Source organism: Mercurialis annua, linkage group LG1-X, assembly GCF_937616625.2.
Source record: "Mercurialis annua linkage group LG1-X, ddMerAnnu1.2, whole genome shotgun sequence".
Classification (NCBI taxonomy): Eukaryota; Viridiplantae; Streptophyta; class Magnoliopsida; order Malpighiales; family Euphorbiaceae; genus Mercurialis; species Mercurialis annua.
In genome coordinates this window covers 58,556,544-58,577,218 of record NC_065570.1, presented here as the reverse complement: position 1 = coordinate 58,577,218, position 20,675 = coordinate 58,556,544, and the positions used below count along the sequence as shown (strand labels likewise).

Sequence of the window (20,675 nt, the reverse complement as noted above, 5' to 3'; positions counted from 1 at the left end):
ACAATTAGCTGATGTAAATTTATGGACAATAACTGGAACACGTGAATGTTTTAAATAGCTAAAAGTATGAGATAAACAGGCAAATGTGAAACTTACAAGGCATGACAAACAAAAAGGTCTGTGATTAAGAATTCTAATATAGTCCAAATGTTCTAACAAATCCACGGCATCAAGTAGGACGTTTAAGTACTAATCAAAGACTTTCCTTGCGAATGTCTACTACAAAATTATCATTCAGATTTCACCAAAATGTAAGTTTGGTAAGTCAACTCTAGTGGATGCCATAAATACATTTTGAGCAATTGAACATGCATGCCAGCCATCAAATTAGTAAACTATGTGAAAAGTATGTAATACATTTCACCATAAAGCGCAGACGAGTTTCACTGTACTCACAAAAACTGCCAAGTTAGAGGTGCAACTATCTTCCATCTTCACAGCATTGGCTAGATGCAAGTTTTTGCGATTACTCGGTCCCTTCTGCAAATACATTACAGAAGCAAGTAATAGAATAACTTATCACAATACGCGTACAAGAGCATGACTAGGCAAAACTTTGAAGGCAGAGAGAGGTGTTTACAAATGTGACCTCATATAAAGATCAAGCGGACTCCCTTTCACTCATCACAAATGCTTGAATAAGACTTTGAGCTGCATGGGTTTGTTCAGGAGTCCCAGATATTACAATTACAGTTTCTACTGCTCCAGGCTTCGGCTCAATATCCGTAACTTTTGCATCCGAAATCTGAAAGAGAACTAGATTACAAACCAAACTTTCTTGCTAATAGTAAAAACATTTGACTAAGAGAGTTCAGAAGCCAGAAAGTAAACATCGTAATTAATCATAGGCATCAGGCGAATCTTCGACAACAAGACAACAAGTAGAATAACCAAATAGTATACTGAAGTGAATCTCAATAAAATCAAGGCATGCAGAAAATTATCTTGAGCAAATGCAAATGCATAGCCTCACCACTAATGAGCTTATGCAAGCATTTCATCATAAGAATCTTTCAACAGACAATTATTGCTTATAGGATTTAACATGACTATATCTTAATATCCACAAATGATTCAAAGCTCAATGACTTTTTTTCTGTTACAAGACATTTGACATCAAAAAGCAAAATCCGTTTATTTTTTATATGTTTAATGGTCTGCAATCACAATATCAACCAAGAACTTACCTGGCGAATTTGTTTCAAACATGCACCACCTTCTCCATATAATACAGGGACCACAGAACGAGGAACAACAACTTCAACAGTTGTGCTTGTGATGATAGCCGGATGGTTTACACTACAAACATATAGTACAGAAAAATAAGGAATTCCAGCAGCATAAAAATGAACAATTTGAAAATTAAAACCACAGGACCATAATGAAAAAAGATCTTCAAAGATTTTATATAAATACCCTCCAAAATTAGAAATTCTTCTTTTAGGGTGCCCTCCAAAGTCCGCCATGCCCATTGGTGCACCACCTTCAATATGTCCCTGAAGACCAGCTAAGAAAAGAGAGACTAAAGTGACAGCTTACACAAATTTGTTGCACAAATTACTCTTATGGAGGCTTAACAGTATTTTGACAGCAAATTTTGCTTCTTAAAAAAACTTTCATTGTTTTGTCCTATACACCATATATCCCTAAAAGTTTACACAACAGCCTTTGGACAGTCAAGAAGAAAGCAGATAACATGATTTTTTACCTGAGGACCCCAATGTTTTCTTTCAAAATGCGGGGGCATGCCTGGTCTGTGAATATTATGCATGAAAGGAGAATGATCGTCATGGGGATGGAAACCAGCATGCGGCGGTGGACCACCCATGCCATCAAAATTGTGAAACGCATGGAATGGAGGCGATGGTTCCCTTCTTCCCATATATGGAGGAAATGGCGGTGCTTGGTCCAGAAAGGCAGGATTGGAAGGATAGTCTAGAGAAGGAAATACATCACGGAAGACATGATTGCGTAACCTAGTGGTTATCTGCACAAGTGCTTCTTGAACTATTTCATGCTCTCCATTTATCTGCCCAAAAAGGAAAATTGACTATTACAGACCTATAGACAAGTATTAAGCAGTTTACTTAAAAAAATGATATGCCGTAAATGGAAGCAACTTGGTCGTCAAGCTAAAACAAATAGACATTATGAATGCACCTGAATTACTTCTTCATTTTCTGAAGCACATTTTGGAACTTGATCCTTTCCCAAAATACGAATATATGCCCCAGTTGACTTCCTCATTTCCGTCATGATAGAACCACCTCTGCCAAGGAGACAACCAATTTGATTAGAGGAGACTAGAAGCCTTGCAATCACAGCCTTGTCCTTGCCATCAGGTAAAGGTAAGGCCCTAGCAATCCTGGTTTGTACACGAAGGACAGCATCTTGTACAACTGATATCCTATCATCTGGGTGCTGCAATGGTTTATTGGTTGTCAGCATAATGTAAAAAAATCAAGGAAGGTAAACATTAACACTTATCAGTTATCACAAGCAAATTTTGTTAGAGAGACAAATTGTACCGCTGGACCAGATATGACAATGATGCGGTCCTCTGAATCAGAAAGCCCTTCCAAAACTTTAATCTCACAGCCTGTTTCTTGCTGGAGGCTTTTTATTGTTGATCCTCCTTTTCCAATAACACCGCCTACCTTCTCATCAAAACACAGTAAGCGGAAGGTTATAAAATTTGGTGCAGCCCTCATTCGACCAGGCATACCACCTTCATGAAACTCCCGAGGTCCAGTACCATAAGGAGTTCCTCGAGCATTAAAAGAAGGGTATTGTGGTGGATATGCTTCTGGCCAAGGAAAAGGATGGACAAATGAATTGGATGAAGGTCCCATTGAATTGGGAGGATAAGAGTCATGATCCTTTGGTGGATTCTCCAAAAGCTGCTGAGCAACTAATTGAAGAGCTTTTCTAACCGCATCAGTCTCTCCTGCAATCTACAACATAAACACAGAACAACATGGAAAGGTAAGATTTGATACAAGATATAAAAAACATACACCACATAATAGTTCAGATATGCATGTATTTTATTGCATGAAGCAGAATTATTATTTTTTTCCAATTAAAGCTGCAGTTCTAATGTTTTTGTTTTGTCAACCTAATCATTGTGCAAGAATCAGATGGCTACATAGATGCATGATGCATAGCACTTAGTTGAGTTAGCTCAAGTTCGCAGGAGCTAACCAAAGTAACTAATGCTAAGAGAACAAATCTACACCATAAATACAAAATTACAGAAATCATGTAACATAGTCTTTGACTGATGCACATACAGTTGCCATCTCATAAGAAAAAATCTTTTAAATCATTAAATCCAATTTGAATGGTCTCCATCCAATTTTGACACTGGCATTCCAGATTCCCATTCTCATTCCATGTAAGAAAGAATCGCAACCCCTTTAAATATGACAGCTAACGATTATGGTTTTCATCATCAATGAAGCAGTAGGTATTGTTTACGATTACCTGCAGAAGTTCATCATTAGGTGATGCACAAGGAGGAAGTTTATCTCTTGGAAGAATCCGAATCTGTGCCCCACTTTCAGCTGACATTTGCTTGATTACACTACCACCCTTACCCAAAAGGCAACCAACTTGACTGGAAAGCACAAGTAACCTCAACGTAAATGAAGAAAGCTTCTTCTTTCCCTCATCCTCTCCATCTGCCTCCGGTTCTGCTTCAATTATTCTCTCAAAAACGAGCACCAAAGCTTTTTGCAAGGACGAAATTTCCTTTACCGTTGTATCATCACCTTCTCCCTCCAAATTAGCCTCTTTACTATCATTATCCTCTCTATTTTGCTCCGCATTAACATTGCTTTCCTTATCGGCACCTGCAATAACTACAACTCTCTCGTCACTTCCGGGGACAGTTTCCTCAACCCTAACCTTGGCACCAGTTTCTTGACGGATTTGCGATATAATGGAACCACCTTTACCAATAAGACCTCCAGTTTTAGACGCAGGACAAAGTACTCGGAATACTACATTACGGCTAGGGGAATTAAGGCCAGCTGTCTTTTGTAACTTCCCTTTTCCATTAGTCTCCGTATAATTCCGATCATGCGGCCTCTTAGCCGGCGTCAATGCATTAGACATATCTATTTGCACCAAAGCTAAGTTCACTGCAAACTAGCAAAAACATAACATTAAGAAATCGGAATCCTAGTTTTATAAATTATTCGCTACTAGCGCAGCCCTAACTGCTTTAAACTACTTATTCTAACTAAATGGTGTAAGTAATTGCTTGGGTAAAGCGACACTGAGCATTCAAAATATAGAAATAGCAAAAACTAGGAATTGTGATTGACGGTACTTACATGCTTTTTTTTGTCGATTTAGAGCAATACGCAACTTAATTTGCGAGCTTTTAGAAATAATGATGCAGAATTAGGTCTTCTTCTTTTATAAGAAGAAAAATAAAAGATGTCGCGATATTGTCGTCAGAAACGAAAAAAGAATATACAGTAGAGATGAGAGAGTGATAAAATGGTGAACCGGTTTTCTTTGGATAACCGACCCAGTTCCTTCTTCGAATTCGTTTTTTAGGGCTTTTAACACAAACAACCTATATTGCCAAATTATTTACTTTTATACAGGTACAAGTTTGAGTTTCCTAAACTACCATGTGCGGAATAAATTATTACTTTTATACGGATTGTTTATATTCAACCCTAATAGCACAAAAATCATAATTTCATTTATTTTCTCTCTTCTCATCAATCAATTCTCTCTTCCTCTCAACTCAATGTTCTCTCTCTTCACTTATGTTTTTTTCTTTCATTCTCCGGCAACCTCTTCTTTACCGTTCTCCATTTTTCTATTCCGCCGTCTTTCGCAACGCCGTTCTCTGTTCCTCCGCTCCTCCGTCATCGTTCTCATCATCGTCTCCGTCGTTATTTTTGCCAACGCCATCATCTGCTCTACTCATCATCGTCATCTACTTGATTTAAGATCTACAATTTATTTATTGTTCTTTTTCTTCTTCTTCTTCTTTATTTTCAGATCTACACTTTTTTACTGTTTTTTCACGATTAAACATGTATACAGATTATATTTAAAGAATATAATGTTAATTTCATGTTATGTAAAATAAATTTATTGTTATATGGAATAATTTTTGTTATTTCTGCATTTTATTTTTGTTTTTGGTCGTATTTCTGTGTTTATTTATTATGCAGCTCGTTTTTTTATGATGGTTGATTGCTGAATTATTATAATGTTACAGAGTTGTTGATTTTGTGTTGATAATCAGTTGGTATTTTCTTGATTTTAACATTGGAAAATTTTATTTTTAAATTTTTCTGGCAAATTAGATAACTTTGTCGCGAAATAAACTAAATAAAATAAAATTTAACTGAGACTAGATAATTATATGTTAGCATTATCATGTTGACATATTGTTGATTTCTTGTTAATATTTTATTGATTGTCACAGTTTTTCAAAAAATTATGTTTTATTTTTATTCCTTATGTTGATTCGTTGTTGATTTATTGTTGACATTATGTTGATATGTATTTCAACTTTTTTTAATTTTTAATTTTATGTTGACATGTTGTTGATGTACTGTTGATAACATGTTGATTTTTAAATCATTAAAAGAAAAATAAAGTTAGTCTTAAATTGTTGTATTAATGAGCTATTGACATGTTTTTTGATAATATGTTGATTGTTTTTGACTTAAGTCAATCAATGTTCTCATTTTACAAACATCTTTACTAAATTAGTATTAATTGTTGATATCATGTTGACATTATGTTGATAACTTGTTAATATGATAATAATAATTTTATTAAAGAAGAATAAAAGTACAAAAAGTTCAAAATAAATGAACCAAAATTAATACTCAAAATAATATGAAAAAACAACAACAATAATTCAAATAAAAAATTAAAATCATCCTTATACATAAAAATAAAACAATATTATACATACAACCAACATAATAGTTTGTAAATTAAAAAAATCTATTTCAAAATATTTTGCTTACTCAATTCTTTGCAGCTGAACAATTCTTTCAACTTCGCTTGTGTAATTGTTTTTCGTCTTCCATCTCTCATACTTAACCAAACTTTGACAAATTCGGATACGATACAATTCCATTTCACAAAATAGAAAAGATGAAATACCTTAATAAATACATTATCCAAATCTTTTTCAGGTTTACTATAAGGTTTCTTTTTCGAAGAACTGGAAGTTGACCTAACCTTAAGTGACTGTTACAGTCAACATAATATCAACAACATGTCAACAAGTGAAAAGATAAAGATTAATAAGTCTTTCAAAATCAGTAACCTGCATATAAAATCAAACCATTTCAAAATAAAAAATATACAAATTTAAAAATTAATTTAAAACATAAATTACTATAAATAAAACATACAAAAAAAGAAGATAAACACAAGCTTGAAAATGCAGTATACAACATCAACATCATCAACAACAAAAGGTTTATTTCACAGACAATATTATCTTATTTGTCAATGTTGAGATAAAAAGAATCTGTTGATATCAACATAATATCAACATAAAATCAACAACATTGTACATTACAATAATTCAGCAATCAATAATCATCAACAAATCGTTCTGCAAAATAAAAAACGCAGAAATACAACAAAACATAAAAAATGCAGAAATAATAGAATTTTATTACATAAAATCACAAAATTATTCCACATAACATGAAATAAGTATTAGATTCTTTAAATATACTCTTTATACATGTTTAATGGTGAATAAACAGTAAAAGATAAACAAATTACAGATCTGAAAATAAAAAAAAAGAATAAAAAATTTCAGATCTAAAATTAAAAAGATAAAAGAAAGATGGCGGGACGAGACAAAGGCGGAACGATGGAGGCGGAACGGCGAAGACGGAGGCGGCGGAACGGCAGAAGCGAAGGAGCAGAAATTGTGTAAATTTTCTTTCACAACTCAAAAAAAATTGTGGAGAAGAAGAATGATTGAGAAAAATAAGAAAAATCGTATAAAAAAAAAGAATTTAAAGTAAAAGTTATCAAAGTAAGAAAATAAGGTAGGTAAAGTAAAGATTTAGGTTGGGCCGTATAAAAAAAATAGTGGCTGATTTCCTGTATTCTATATAAAAAGCCCTTCTTATTAGTTGAATGGTTGCTGCCATAGGCCCACAGCCCACTTTTCAAATTATATGACCCATTATTAAAGGCCCGTTGATTTGTGCTACTCCAACACAAGGGTACTTTTTCTTTGAAAAATTACGCTCTATACCTCATTTTTTGAAATTTTTTGTAAAAATATATCTTTTACCTCGAATCTACCAATGAGTTGTCAATAACATACTAATAAACAACCAAAAATATATATTTTTGCAAAAAAAAATAAAAATTTGGGTTTTTTTAAAAAAAAAAACTCTTTTTCTTTCCGTAAAAAGATTACAATAAAAAAATGTTTACTTTATGATTTAGGTTAAAAAGGGTCATTAAACTATACATGTTTCGTTTATATGGTCTTTAAACTATTTTTTATCCTTATCTAGTACTTCAATTTAGCGAAAAATTATTTTTCAGTCCTTAACTGATAAAAACAACGCCGTTTAGGGTATCAATTTGCATTTTCGAAAATAAAAAAACAACCAGTGACGGACCTAGAGACATAATATTGAGGGGGCCAATCCGAATTTCAAAATAGCACGACCTAATTTTTAAAATATATATGCAATTGATCTCGTTTATTATTATTTTTGTATAAGTTTTAATATATTTATTGTATTCAGTTCGAATTTTAAAAATACAAAAATTAGTTCAAACTGATTAAAAGATCAATTAAGTTTATTGATTTTGTACAGTTCCGTTTAAAATATTAAAGTATTTTGATAAATTATAATTAGGTGTAATTGTGAAAAAAATATTAAAATTAAAATTTAATTAAATTTGACTCAAACCAAATACTCCATTTTTAAAATAGATTTAAAAGTACCTATTTATATATTTACAATTACAATTATTAAATCTAAATATTATTAAAAAGAAGATAATTATTTAATTTTATGTATATGTTTTCCATGAGAATTAAACACAACTCTAACATTTTTAGAGATTTGACATTAAAAAACAAAGGCATTAAGTTATATATTATCACTTACAGATAAATAGAATAAGTGGATAAAATTGGGTTCTTCATTTTAGTTGAATTTTTCTTTTTAATTGCTGCATTATGGATGTCTTTTATTAGGTCCTGTTGTTTGCTTTATTTCTTTATATTGCTTTTAAAAACAAATAGCATTAATGGATAGACCATTATTCTTTGAGGTGGCCATGGCCACCTCTGGTCATGTTGTAGATCCGTCCCTGAAAACAACATCGTTTTTATCATTCAACGACTTAAAATGCGTTTTTGCTTAGCTGAAAAACCAGATAAGGATAAAGAATAGTTTAAAGACCAGCTAAACAAACCAAGTATATTTTAAGAACCTGAAAATGAATTATTTCAATTAAAATATAAATTTATGCAATAAAATCATGTGAGTTTTAACTAATGCCACTTTTAGTTTCATGTTATTATAAAATTGTTGGTAGATTGTAAGTTTTTAAACGAGTTGGGTATTCACGAGTTATTCGAAATTGACTCAAAAAGTTCGAACTACTCGAACTTCATCTCGAGACGAGTTCAAGTATCAATTATAAAGGTTCGTGAATCTTATGAGTCTAAATTGACCTAAACAGACTTCATATACATATAATATTATTTCTCTAAAAAAATATATATCTTTAAAATTAAGTGTATATCATCTTAATTGATTAAATACTACAGTTTATAATAAAAAATTAAAACACATCAAATATTATAAATTTTAATCGTTAATTGTATTATTATTGAATTTGAGTTGAGTTCGAGATCGAGCTCGAGTAGATCAGTTATTGTTCGAGCTCGAACTTCAATATTTACGCCCATTTAAGCTGAAAATCGCGGTTGTATAACGCACCCGACATCGAGCTTGGCAATAACTCAGCCTCGGTTCGGCTTGTCTACACCCTATTAGTATTGGTTTTCTTTTTTCATGCTCTTAGTAAATTAATTTGAATCGACACTCAAATCAAAAATTATTTGCCAATTAGTTATAATTCAAATGATATAAGTCTTCAATAACAATTATTAGGTCGTGGGTTTTATTCCTCCCACAAACGATCTTTCCGATTATCAAAAAAAATTCAAAAATTATATTTCCTCTCTACCAATGTAATTGATAAAATTTCAGATCCACATTTTTTATAATTATGCGTCTTTTCTACTTATTTTAGTTTGTAGCTTTTCATTATATTTTTTTAATTATTCTATTTCTGTTAAAAATAAAAAAAAGTAGATTTTTATTTTATTTTTTATTACATTAAATATTCCATATTTTATTGTAAAATTTACAATATATTGATTAAAAGCGATAAACACAAAATGAAATTATAAATAAAAGTTATCACTTAGAAGAACACTAATTCTTTTAATCAATTATACTAAAATAGAAAATGTAAATAAATAAAAACTGCAAATTGTTTTTATTATGCCTAAGATTCTTCATATAAGTAGAAATTTCCTCATTTACTATACTTTCTGTAGGGGTGTGCATTCGGTTAAACCGAACCGACCGAACCGAAATTTTTGATTTTTTAAGAAACCGAACCGAACCGAAATTCTGAAAAATTTAATTTTTCAAACCGAACCGAACCGAACCTGTCGGTTCGGTCGGTTATTTCGGTTCGGTTCGGTTTTTCGGTTCGGTTTACGTGTAAAAGTGACTGAATTTTTTTTACTCTAAAAACCGAACCGAACCGACCAACCGAAAATATTCTACTTTTTCAAACCGAACCGAACCGAATTTGTCGGTTCGGTTCGGTTTTTCGGTTTCGGTCGGTTTTTGCACACCCCTAGCTTTCTGCAATGAACCGATTTCCATTTCCAGTCTTTATATGCAGAATCAGGCAAATAGAAATCGTCACGTCAACTTTAATTTTGAACTCATCGTCACGTCAACTTTAATTTTGAACTTACTTTTTTATGCCTTACATTTAAAATACAATTTCTTAACCAATGGGAGTTGGTCCAAGTGGTAAGCGGCTTGTTATCGCTTAAGCAAGGTCTCGGGTTCGAGTCCTTGTGAATGCAGAAAATTCCCATTGGCAGACTCACCCAACATGCCAGGTGCGCGACGCGGGTCGGATTCGGATTAGTCGGGGCGAAACCTTGAAAACCGGATGGGCTTACCGAAAAAAAAATACAATTTCTTAGTTTACTTTGGGCCAAAGAAATAAAATGTAAACGTTATTTAAATATACAAACAGCTACTTAACCCACAAGTCACTACTTTTCCGTCTAAAACATGCATAACCGTCTAGATTCCGATCTAGTTTACTATTATTTGTCAAACTTCCCAAAACACCTTTATAGTTTTGTCACCCACCGACTCACACCCGAGGTTAGTTTCGTCAATATACAAACAAAAAAAGTAACTATTCTCATGATAAACATCTACTATATTATTCAACTTAACAATACGTTTACTGTTGATTCTTCCAGTTCTTGTTGATTTTGAGGAAAAAGTTGCGAACCGCTATGGCTCAAGAAACAGCAAAGAACATGGTGGAATCCCCTGCTGAGGTTAGGGTTCCGACCTCAATGTCAGTTGCTTCATCTTCTTCCACTTCGGCGCCGAGGAAGATCATAGAAAGAACAGACAATTGCTGCCGGAACTACGATAACTTCAAACGGAGCGCCGTTCCAGTTCGGTTCATGTATTTTAATCACGACGGTTGTTGGACCGATTTTTCAACTGAAGTTATCGATTCTTTAAAATCGGCTTTCTTGAACTGTAAACCGTTGGTTGACTTGTCAATTACTGGCTCCAGTTATCTTTTTGATTTCATGCGTATGTTGCAGACGGATTTCGACTCCGGTAGTCAACGGTCAATTGCCTGGATTGATGAGAATGGGAAATGTTTCTTCCCTAAAAAATTTATAGGTGAAGATTTTGATTTGAAGTTGAAGTTGAATCATCATCGTCAGGCAGTTAATCCAACTATCGAAATTGATATCCGTATCGCTTACATCAACAACAATGACGGAATTAAGCGAAAAAGGAAAGAAGAGCCAGAGGTGAGTTCTGGAGATGTTTTGAAACGGCAGCGTTTAGACACATGGCCAGATTGTGTTAGGTTATTGATTGAAAGTGAATTAGCATTTGCAACAGTTAGGGATTATTTTTTGAATGGAATGAAGAAAATCGACCCTGCTGTTAAAATTACTGCCGTTCGTCAATGGGAACATAGAGCTCCTATGCGGCATGCGCGTTTTTTAACATTCGAAAAGCAAATCGAGGTCACAAAAACTGCCTTATTTCGGGATGGTAGGTCTAATGTTGTCTATGCGTGGTATGGTGCGCCAGTTAAAGATGTGAAGAGTGTTTTAATGTATGGATTTGGTCTGCCTAGTAAGGTTTACGGCCCTGATAGTTATGGAATTGGTGTGTATCTGTCTCCTGTTGGATTTCCACATTTAAGGTAACGCGCATTGTGAGTTGTCGGCAATTTTTTTTATCTGAAAATGAAATTATAGGCTTATGATTTGTTTATCATTTTTGTATAACTTAAGGTGACTCTCTGTTTTGTTCAGTGTCAAATACGCGGATGTGGATGAGAATGGGGAGAAGCATGTTGTATTGTGTAGAGTTATCTTGGGTAATCTCGAGCAAGTGGGGGCAGGGTCCTCACAAGATTGTCCCTCTGGTAGGCGTTTTGATACTGGTACCGATGATGTTGATAATCCCAAATTCTTTGTTGTTTGGCAATGCAATATGAGCAAGCATATTATTCCCGAAGCTGTTGTGAGCTTCAAACATTCAGTACAATTTTTACAGGGTAAATGTTTGGTTTTCTTTCTCATTGTGGCTGCTTGCTCAATTGTTAATGGTTCTTTTTAGAACTGTGTTTGATTGAGGTTGTTTGCTAGGTAAATTGAAGGGATCACTTGATACAAAAAAATCTCTTGAAAAGCTAATTTCAAATTTGAGGAATTTCCTCCCTCTTGCCAAATTTCAGGATGTGGAGACATTGTTTAAGACATTCAGGGTAAGGAACATGTTATGCATTTCTCATTGTCTTGCCTAAGGAAAAGTTGGAAAGCAGCATGTGATGATCTATTTGTAATCCTTTATTTTTAATTACAGGCAGGTAAGCTGTCCAGGGATATATTCGCAAAGCAGTTTCGGTTAATTGTTGGGGATGAGGTTTTAATGTCCATAAGGAGGGAGATTCGAGGCCAGGAATAATCTTTTTCTGGTTTTATCTTGTCTTGTTTCAAAGAATATACTCTGTGGTTCAGTAAATTTGTAGGATATCATTAGGTATAGAAAATTAGTATGTGAAACAGCGACAAGTATTCCAATCCCTTAAAAATGTAGCAGAAACAAAAGAAATATTTTTCCCAATGTAGTGTAGCTGTTATGGCCCTAATTCATTGGAATAACATCTCTAATTCTTTTAGTTATTGTTCTTTGTCTCATCTTTTTTTTCCTCCGTAAACTATTTGAGGAGCATATATCTAATATCTTAAAGTATTTTGCGTCATCCATTGAGTTTATGACTTCGCCTAGTGATAGAATTCAGTTCTCTTTTGAATTTTAGATTTCAATGTTTAAATTATTTTAAATCAATGAAGTCTTAGTTTCTTAATGATTCTTAATTTTGATGCTGAAAGTGGCATTATGTGCATCAATGCATGAATTACTTCTTCCGTGGTGTTGTACGCATCTTCGCTTCTTTAATTGCATTATTTCCACATAATCTCTGTGATGTTTGTGAATAAACTACCACATGTATTTTTAAGCATAAGGAAAAAAATAAAGGTTTGCACCATGCTATGGATTGTTTGAATTTTGGGCATCAAGAGAGGGGAACTCAAATTGTTTCTCCCTCATTTGAGAAGCGAAAGAAAATCAGAACCGCTTAGCAGTTGGTTCTTTCTGTGTTTTTGCGCAAATTGCTGCTACTGCTTTGATATGTTGGGGTTTAAATTTTTTGCATATGCATTATATATGTCGTAAATGTGAATTTTACGAGGAATAAGTTATGATGTTATATTTAAGTGATTTTACATGTGAACTTTGCAAGGACCAAGTTATTTGTTTAGCTAATATGATCTCTGTATGTAGAATAATGACTGACAATCTAATCATGGACGTTTTTGTGATGGCCGAATGAGTTTAACTTTGCTGACTGACATTTTTCAGCATCGTGAATAGTTTTGGAATTCCGCTGGTTAACTGCTATCCATTGACTTACACATGTTTTCACCTGTGTTCTGCATATGAATGTATCTTGATTTCATGTGTATTATTGTCTTTCAATTCATGTTCTTTTTGCTGAGGCTAATACAGTTAAAGGAGCTGTAGCTGCCAAGTTATAGCCTGGCAAATTAAGGTGAGGTAGAGTTTTAAACCATAAAGTGGTGGTCCATTAAATGGGTTTGTGATTCAGTGTGCACTGTCTTGTTCCTGTAATTGCTTTCAGATCATAAAGGTAATTTCTAATTCCTACGGTGACAATACTTCTAGTATACAATCTTATTTAACATCCAGATTATTTTGCTAGCATGGCAGGCTTGTTGCTTGTAGTACATGGCTAACTTGCTTTCTTCACTATGTTGCTTACTCTTCATATATGAGTGCGGATTGTAAAATCATTGTTTAGCATGCATATATGATATCTTTTCATAATTCTGCTCATGTGAGTTAGGATAAGGTGAAGTTCTAGGGGTAACTAAGCCGTTCATTAGTTGCATGGTTTTGTGCAGGCTCGTTACCTCTTTCGGTTCAACACTCTGAAGATCGGTAAGCCTCCGCTGAATGTGAAAGTTTAGTGAGGCATGAAGTATTTAAACATAAAAACAATAATTGAGTTGGATGGCCCCACAATGACAGTATAATCTCTATAAATTAATAACTCCTACATCTATTAATTTGAGTAACTAGAAGAGATCATTGATTTAGTTCCTTAGTCAAGTCGGAACTATACAAAATTAGTTATTAACAAAGTTAATTAGTTTATAGAGGCTATATCGCATGAACATTTTTAATTGTGAGTGAGGGATTCAGGAGCAGGCTTCATTCCAAGTTTCTTCTTCATAATTTTGGAAATGCCCAAATGATTATGGTAGCTATCATGGTTTACCGCGGGGTGATGTTAGACATGGAGTGGGTCAGTTGATGTCATTAGTTTTAATGAGTCGTGGCTGAAAATGAGATTTCTTTTGAGGTTTTTGATTTTGCTGGAACCTTTTAGAGCAGCAGCTGCATGATTCATATGTGATACTTTGAAGACCTTGTACGCATTACGTGGGTAGATTGAGGTTGGTGTGTGCTCAACTTTCAGGGACTTGTATGTGCTTCATGTTAGATGACAAAATGTCGTGAAGTGTAATTAATAAAAGCAATATGGTTTTATAATTATTTATGATTGACGAGAAAAAATGAAGTTCATTGACTTGGTAATGCTATAAAGGTGTAACCAAGTCGGGCCAACTTGCGAGCTACTCGGAGTTGACCCGAAGAATATTCAAATTGACTCGATTAATATTGAGTCGAGCTAGTTAATTAGCGAGAGTTTGAGCATCAAAATACTCGGCTCGATAATCTCGTGAGACTAATCGAGTTTTAGTTAATTTACTTTTTCATCCTTTATAATTATATAAATTTACAATAATATCTTTATTTTTATATTAAAACTTTTTTTATATATCTAGTCGAGCTTGAATTTCAATTATTCTAGCAGTTTTGAGTTCGAGCTCCTAAAATGGAACTTGATAATTGAATTGAATTTTGAGTTTTAAATTATAGAATCTGAGTCGAGCTTAATAGTATTTTGATTCGACTCACATGTGTAGTATGTGATATTACAATTGACATTTAGCTTTTAAGTTTTAACGAAGTGAGAATTTTTTACTTATAATCACCCCCTGTCTACCAAATATGAACTTATTGATGATGACTTATTTAAATGTAAATGAGACATAGGTTTGTTTTTGATTTGTGTGTAGATCAAAGTGATGGAACAATTGTGGGTTTCACATGCAGATGAGAGGATAGGTATTATGAGAAGATGTATAGACTACAGAGTATCGAGGGCATTTATAGTTTCATATAGCTATGAATGCATGGATGTGGTTGTGGTCCCTCGGCTCGCTGATGATTCATTACTAAAACATAGCGTATACACTCTCATAAGGAAAACGCTCATGCAGTGTCTGTATTCCTGTTTCTCTCTCGTATTTGTACTATTTCTCCACCTTCATTGATGATTTTTCTCTTAGTGGAACACCAGCAATGCATATTTCTCACTTGTATTGTATGGCTATCTTTATTTGTTTTGTCCTTTTTCTGAGGATAGTTCAAGGCTTTTATGACCTAACAACAATAATGGTCACTAAATTAAAGTGGCGGCAATTGCAATATCAAAATCATTCCACCTTTTGTTTGCCCCCACTGAAGTTGGATTGTTGTCCGAGTCGAATGGCACCCCATTCTTTGTTTGCTGCTGTTGGGAGTGCTGACTTACCCCTCATCCTCCATGCATGATCATCGGTATCTATTGGTCCTATAAACTATACTATAGGCATTGGGCACACTGTTCTAAGTAAACACTAGGATTGAAACAATACAGTTTTCATCGGTGCAAACCATGACAAAGATGAGAACATTTGTTGAAGGCTATCACTGCCGGCGCATTAGCGGCAGTACTACTTTAAGGCTTGGATAGATTTTAGTTCGTGCTAGTGTTGAATTTTTCTTTGAAGATAGAGATGTGGTTTGTAGTAAATTTAGAGGTAGAGAAAAGTTAAATTCGGACTACTGAAAGATTAAAGGTGAACTAAAACTGAAAACAAGCTGATAAAAGATCATGGATCTGTTAGTAAAGTGTTTTTCTTAATGTAATTATATTATAACTTTTACTCTAAACAATAGAACTAATAATATGATAATGTACATAGGTGTAGATTATATTAATCGAATAGTAGAAATCTCATGTTTTTATTGTTCTGCTACAATGGGGGATTTGCTCCCATTATAAATGATATGACAGTTCAATTTTCATGCCCAACGATTTCATTTCAAACATTAATAAAATACGTGCTCTGCAAGACAATGATTTCGGTTTCATTGAAATCACTAGGGTCGAACATGATTTCTTGAATTTAATTAATTGCGCTTGACTTATTTTATAATTAACGATTATAGCATTAATTATAGACCAAATGTTGTAAAAAGGCCAAATCTTTCACAAAAGTTTCACAAAAGTCCTGACCTTTCAATTTTGTCGATTTTAGCCAAAAACTGATTATTTGGTTTCACAAAAGTCCTGACCTTTCAATTTTGTCGATTTTGGCCAAAAATGAATTATTTGATTTCACAAAAGTCTTGACCTTTCAATATTTGGCATGCCACATGGGCGCCATATAGGCGTCACATAGGCAAATTGAAATCAAATTGAGAGTTGGCCACAATTGAAACCAAATAATTTGTTTTTGGCCAAAATCGACAAAATTGAAAGGTCAGGACTTTTGTGAAACTTTTATGAAAGGTTTGGCCTTTTTACGACATTTGGCCTTAATTATAAAATAAATGAAACGCACCTTTATATCCAGTCTAATAGATATAAAGAAAAAGATTTAGATTCTTAAGTTCAATAGAGATTTGGTATGGCTAAAGTAATGTCTAAATCAAATCAAACCATGATTTGTTAAATAATTCATATCAGTGTGGTAATCTAATCCTCCAGCACCTAATTGTACTTGTTAATCATTATGTTCGTTTGTTATGCTCTTAGTTGTTGGGACCAGATATAAATTTAAAAATAAATTTATATATTGTTGCTTATCTGCCAATGTGGAGACAACTTCACCAATTAAAAAACTATATGATAATATTATCTCTCTTTCTCTATTAGTACAGACACATTATCATATGAAGATAAACACAGAAAGTCTAATCTCTTTGAAAACAATGTTTTTAATTGAGAGAAAAATATAAAATTAGAAACACTTTAATTGGTGCATAATAACCATCAGAGTTGAGATGGAGCAATGGCCCTTTCCTAGTTAATTAGAATTTTTGGATTCACGTTTTAAATATAAAATAATTTTAAAGATATTCTTAAAGAGCTTTGTTGCCTTAACAGATCGCATCCAGCTCCGTCTGAATTAATCGGATAAGCAACTTTGTTGTCTTGACAAATTGTATCCAACTTGGTTTGAATTGATGGAGCAATGGCTCCAAATGTAGGACGGTACTTGTAAAAAAAATGGCACATAATTTTACTATGGTTGACACTGAAATTTAAAATTTAAGAATCATTAAACTGAAAAGATATTAATTAAAGTACAATTACTGTGTATTTAAATGAAGGGTGACTCTTTATTCAATCAGGAACTCTATAATCATGTATTCATATTATAGAATAACAGATTTTATTTGAGTGTGATTCATGAAAATTCGATTTGAATAAAAATATATAAATAAATACTGAAGCCCCTTAAAATATAGTTAGGTGACTTATCGTTAAGTCAGCTTATCACAAGGGGCAATACACATTGTCAATGTAATTATGTAACATCATTTGGATTAACTGATGCAATGAAGCTTCACTAATTATTGACCTACTCGTTTAACAGAAATTATTGACTTGTTGTATTGTTAGAAATTACGATACATTGTAAGAAAATCCATAATTTTTTTTTTTGATTAATCCATAATTGTTTTTTAGTAATACCTGTAATTGTACGAATTTTTCCTTTCCTACATGCCAACAACATACTTCCAAACAAATAGCATCACCTTGTTGATGCACTAAATTATGTGTCAAAAAATCAAAAAACTCACGACACTATTTTTTGTTGTTGCTTAAAATCATGAGACATGCTACCCCAAACTGGTATTAAATATATATAGTATACAGTATTTATTATAATGAATGACTAATAGTTATATTAAAGGGCTTTTTATGTAAAATACGGGATTTGGCAGCCCATTTATTTTTACACTGTTGAACTGTAATTTTTATATTGAGCATTTTAAAATTTACAAAAATAACTCTGTCTATCAAAAATATATCTTTTATACGGTTTTTTCAATTTTCTTTCATTATTTTTAATTTTTTTCTTCACAATTATATTTCTGCACTTAATATTTATTTTTAAATTTTTTTTGATTTTTTTATGATTTTAATTTTCTTTTAACTGTTGATGTTTTTCGTTATTTTTAATCTCAACATACTATCAACATGATATCAGCATAATATCAACAACACTTAATAAATTGTGTAATATTAATTTTTAAATTTTTTTTATGCGAATTTTTGCTTTTTTTTATCTTTTTTTAAGGCTTAATCACCAAAAAACACCACCTTTTAGCCCCTTTTCAAATGCACCCTGACGTTGCAATTTTGTCAGCTGCACCCTAATTCGCACCTTTGGTTTTTAATTCCACACTCAAATACTAAATTGATTTCTTCCCCAGTTGGAAAAAATTAAAATAAGTCATCCATTTTTAACTTTTTGTGTGGAAAAAAGTTCAAACGAGTACTTTATAAGGTTTTTATGATTTTTTTCCGAGTGAAAAAGAGTCCAATTTGATTTTGAGGGTGGAATTGAAACCCAAAGGTGCGAATTATGGTGCAGCTGACAAAATTGCAACGTCAGGGTGCAACTGAAAAAGGATTAAAAGGTGGGGGGGGGGAGGGGCAATTGGTGATTAAGCTTTCTTTTAATTATAATCAATCTATATTTATTATTTAGCATATATTTGATTTTATTTTATTTTCTATAAAGTGTTGTTTTTTTTTTTGAAAAAATCAACATAAAATCAACCAAAAAATAATGCATCATTTTTTCGGTAATGTTAAAATTAACATAAAATCAACTTAATATCAACATAAAATCAACTATGTAATATTATAATAATTCAATATCATTATTTATATTTTTCACCAATGGTAAAATCAACACAAAATCAACTATATAATATTGTATAATCCAACATCATTATTTATATTTTTCACCAATGATAAAATCAACACAACGTTAACACAATATCAACAACGATCATCAACCAATCGTGTTGTAAAATAAAAAGACGTAAAAATACAATAAAACACAGTAGAAATGCATAAATAACAAAAATCTATACATAAAACCATAAATTTTTTTATGGAACATGAAATTATCATTATATTCTTTAAAGATAATGTTATACATGTTTAATGTTGAAAAAAAACAGTAAATAATGAACAAATTATAGATCTGAAAACAAAAGAAGAAAAAGAAGAAGAAGAAAACTCCAGATCTAAAATAAGAACGATAAGGAAAAGATGACGGCAAGACGAAGGCGGAACAACGGAGACCGAACGACGACAAGAGCGGCGATGACAAGAGAGAAAGAAGAGAAGATGAGAATTGAAAAAAAAAATGAATGAAGAAGATAAGGAAGAATAAAAAAGTCTGTATAAAAGAAAAGAATAAATCCGTGTACAATAGTTTTTGCAATATAAAATATGTGTTCGTATAAAAATAATAATATAATAAATGTGGGTTGTTTATGAAAAAAGCCCTATATTAAATAGTTACCCTAAATATAACACATACAATAAGTATAGCAAACACAGTGATAGCCCAATTGGTATCACTTGATTTGCACTTCCACAGGGTGTGGGTTCGACCCCCTCTGCAGCCAGTGAGTTGAATTAAAAATAGTTTTCTAAAAAATAATATTAACACTATAACTAAACTCCGCTAACCATCTCTCGGATAAAAAAAAACACATGTTAACCCGCAAACTATGGATTAAGTTGATAAAAATGAGTTGATACGATATAGCTGAACCATAGTTAATGCCTAAGATAAGGTTCAACTTGTAACACCCGTATTATACCACGGTCCACGCATATATGTACATCTAGAAGCGGATCTAAATAGAGCGTATAATGAGCAGACTTTTATTTTAAAATTTTGAATTTTTTTCTTTAAAATTAATATATAATTGAATAATATATATTTTTACCATCTTAAAATGTATAGTATGCTTATTACAAAATTTATACTTTATTAATTCTCACAATTTTTTAAACTTTCAGTATTAATTTTGCTAATCTTATAAAAACTTTTTGGATCTGGCATTGTATAGTGTATACACAGGATAGTTAAGAAATTTTCATTGATTCAATTCCAAGATGCAACACATAATTTGAATCCGCCATTTATGAATTAAATAGTTGCAATTAATTATCGCTACTTGGTCGAAAATTCTTATTTTATTTATATGTCATGTCTATCCAATTGGATGCATCAGTATAATATTTATTTATTTTAAAATATAATTACTGATGCAAACCCAGAGTTGAACTACTATTAAAATGTTGACCTTATACTTAATTAAGTTAATGTTGATTACCCAAGGTCTCCTCTTCCAAATAACAATTGGTTCATACGCTCATCTTTTATAATATAATTAGAAAAGAATAACAAATTTACTATATAGACAATGGATAAAAAAAATTAATGACTAATTTGGTTATGATATCTTGCCAAGCACTAAGCAGAAGAGTAATTTATGAATTTGGAAATACATTCCATTACAGTTTTA

At 32.3% G+C, this 20,675-nt stretch overlaps 2 protein-coding genes across 6 annotated transcripts; one reads left to right on the top strand and one right to left on the bottom strand.

Moving 5' to 3' along the window:
* Positions 1–102: 102 nt before the first annotated feature.
* LOC126680644 (KH domain-containing protein HEN4-like) lies at positions 103–4,522 on the bottom strand. Of its 5 annotated transcripts, none has more exons than XM_050375815.2 (9): positions 4,341–4,519; positions 3,487–4,145; positions 2,529–2,954; positions 2,161–2,421; positions 1,709–2,029; positions 1,417–1,496; positions 1,188–1,299; positions 581–745; positions 103–480 (listed from the first exon to the last, which is right to left on the bottom strand). In XM_050375815.2, the coding sequence occupies exons 2-8, from the start codon at positions 4,117–4,119 to the stop codon at positions 602–604; spliced, it is 1,977 nt and encodes a 658-aa protein (XP_050231772.1). In that variant the 5' UTR covers positions 4,120–4,145; positions 4,341–4,519; the 3' UTR covers positions 103–480; positions 581–601. The 5 variants fall into 5 exon arrangements, with proteins under 5 accessions (XP_050231772.1, XP_050231768.1, XP_050231762.1 ...); XM_050375811.2 differs by having other exon boundaries at positions 590–745; XM_050375805.2 differs by having other exon boundaries at positions 103–745; positions 3,487–4,152.
* Positions 4,523–10,540: 6,018 nt separating this feature from the next.
* Positions 10,541–12,528, top strand: LOC126665538 (probable inactive poly [ADP-ribose] polymerase SRO3). Its single transcript, XM_050358359.2, has 4 exons — positions 10,541–11,547; positions 11,660–11,904; positions 11,996–12,114; positions 12,213–12,528. The coding sequence occupies exons 1-4, from the start codon at positions 10,604–10,606 to the stop codon at positions 12,312–12,314; spliced, it is 1,410 nt and encodes a 469-aa protein (XP_050214316.1). The 5' UTR covers positions 10,541–10,603; the 3' UTR covers positions 12,315–12,528.
* The last annotated feature ends 8,147 nt before the right edge of the window (positions 12,529–20,675 follow it).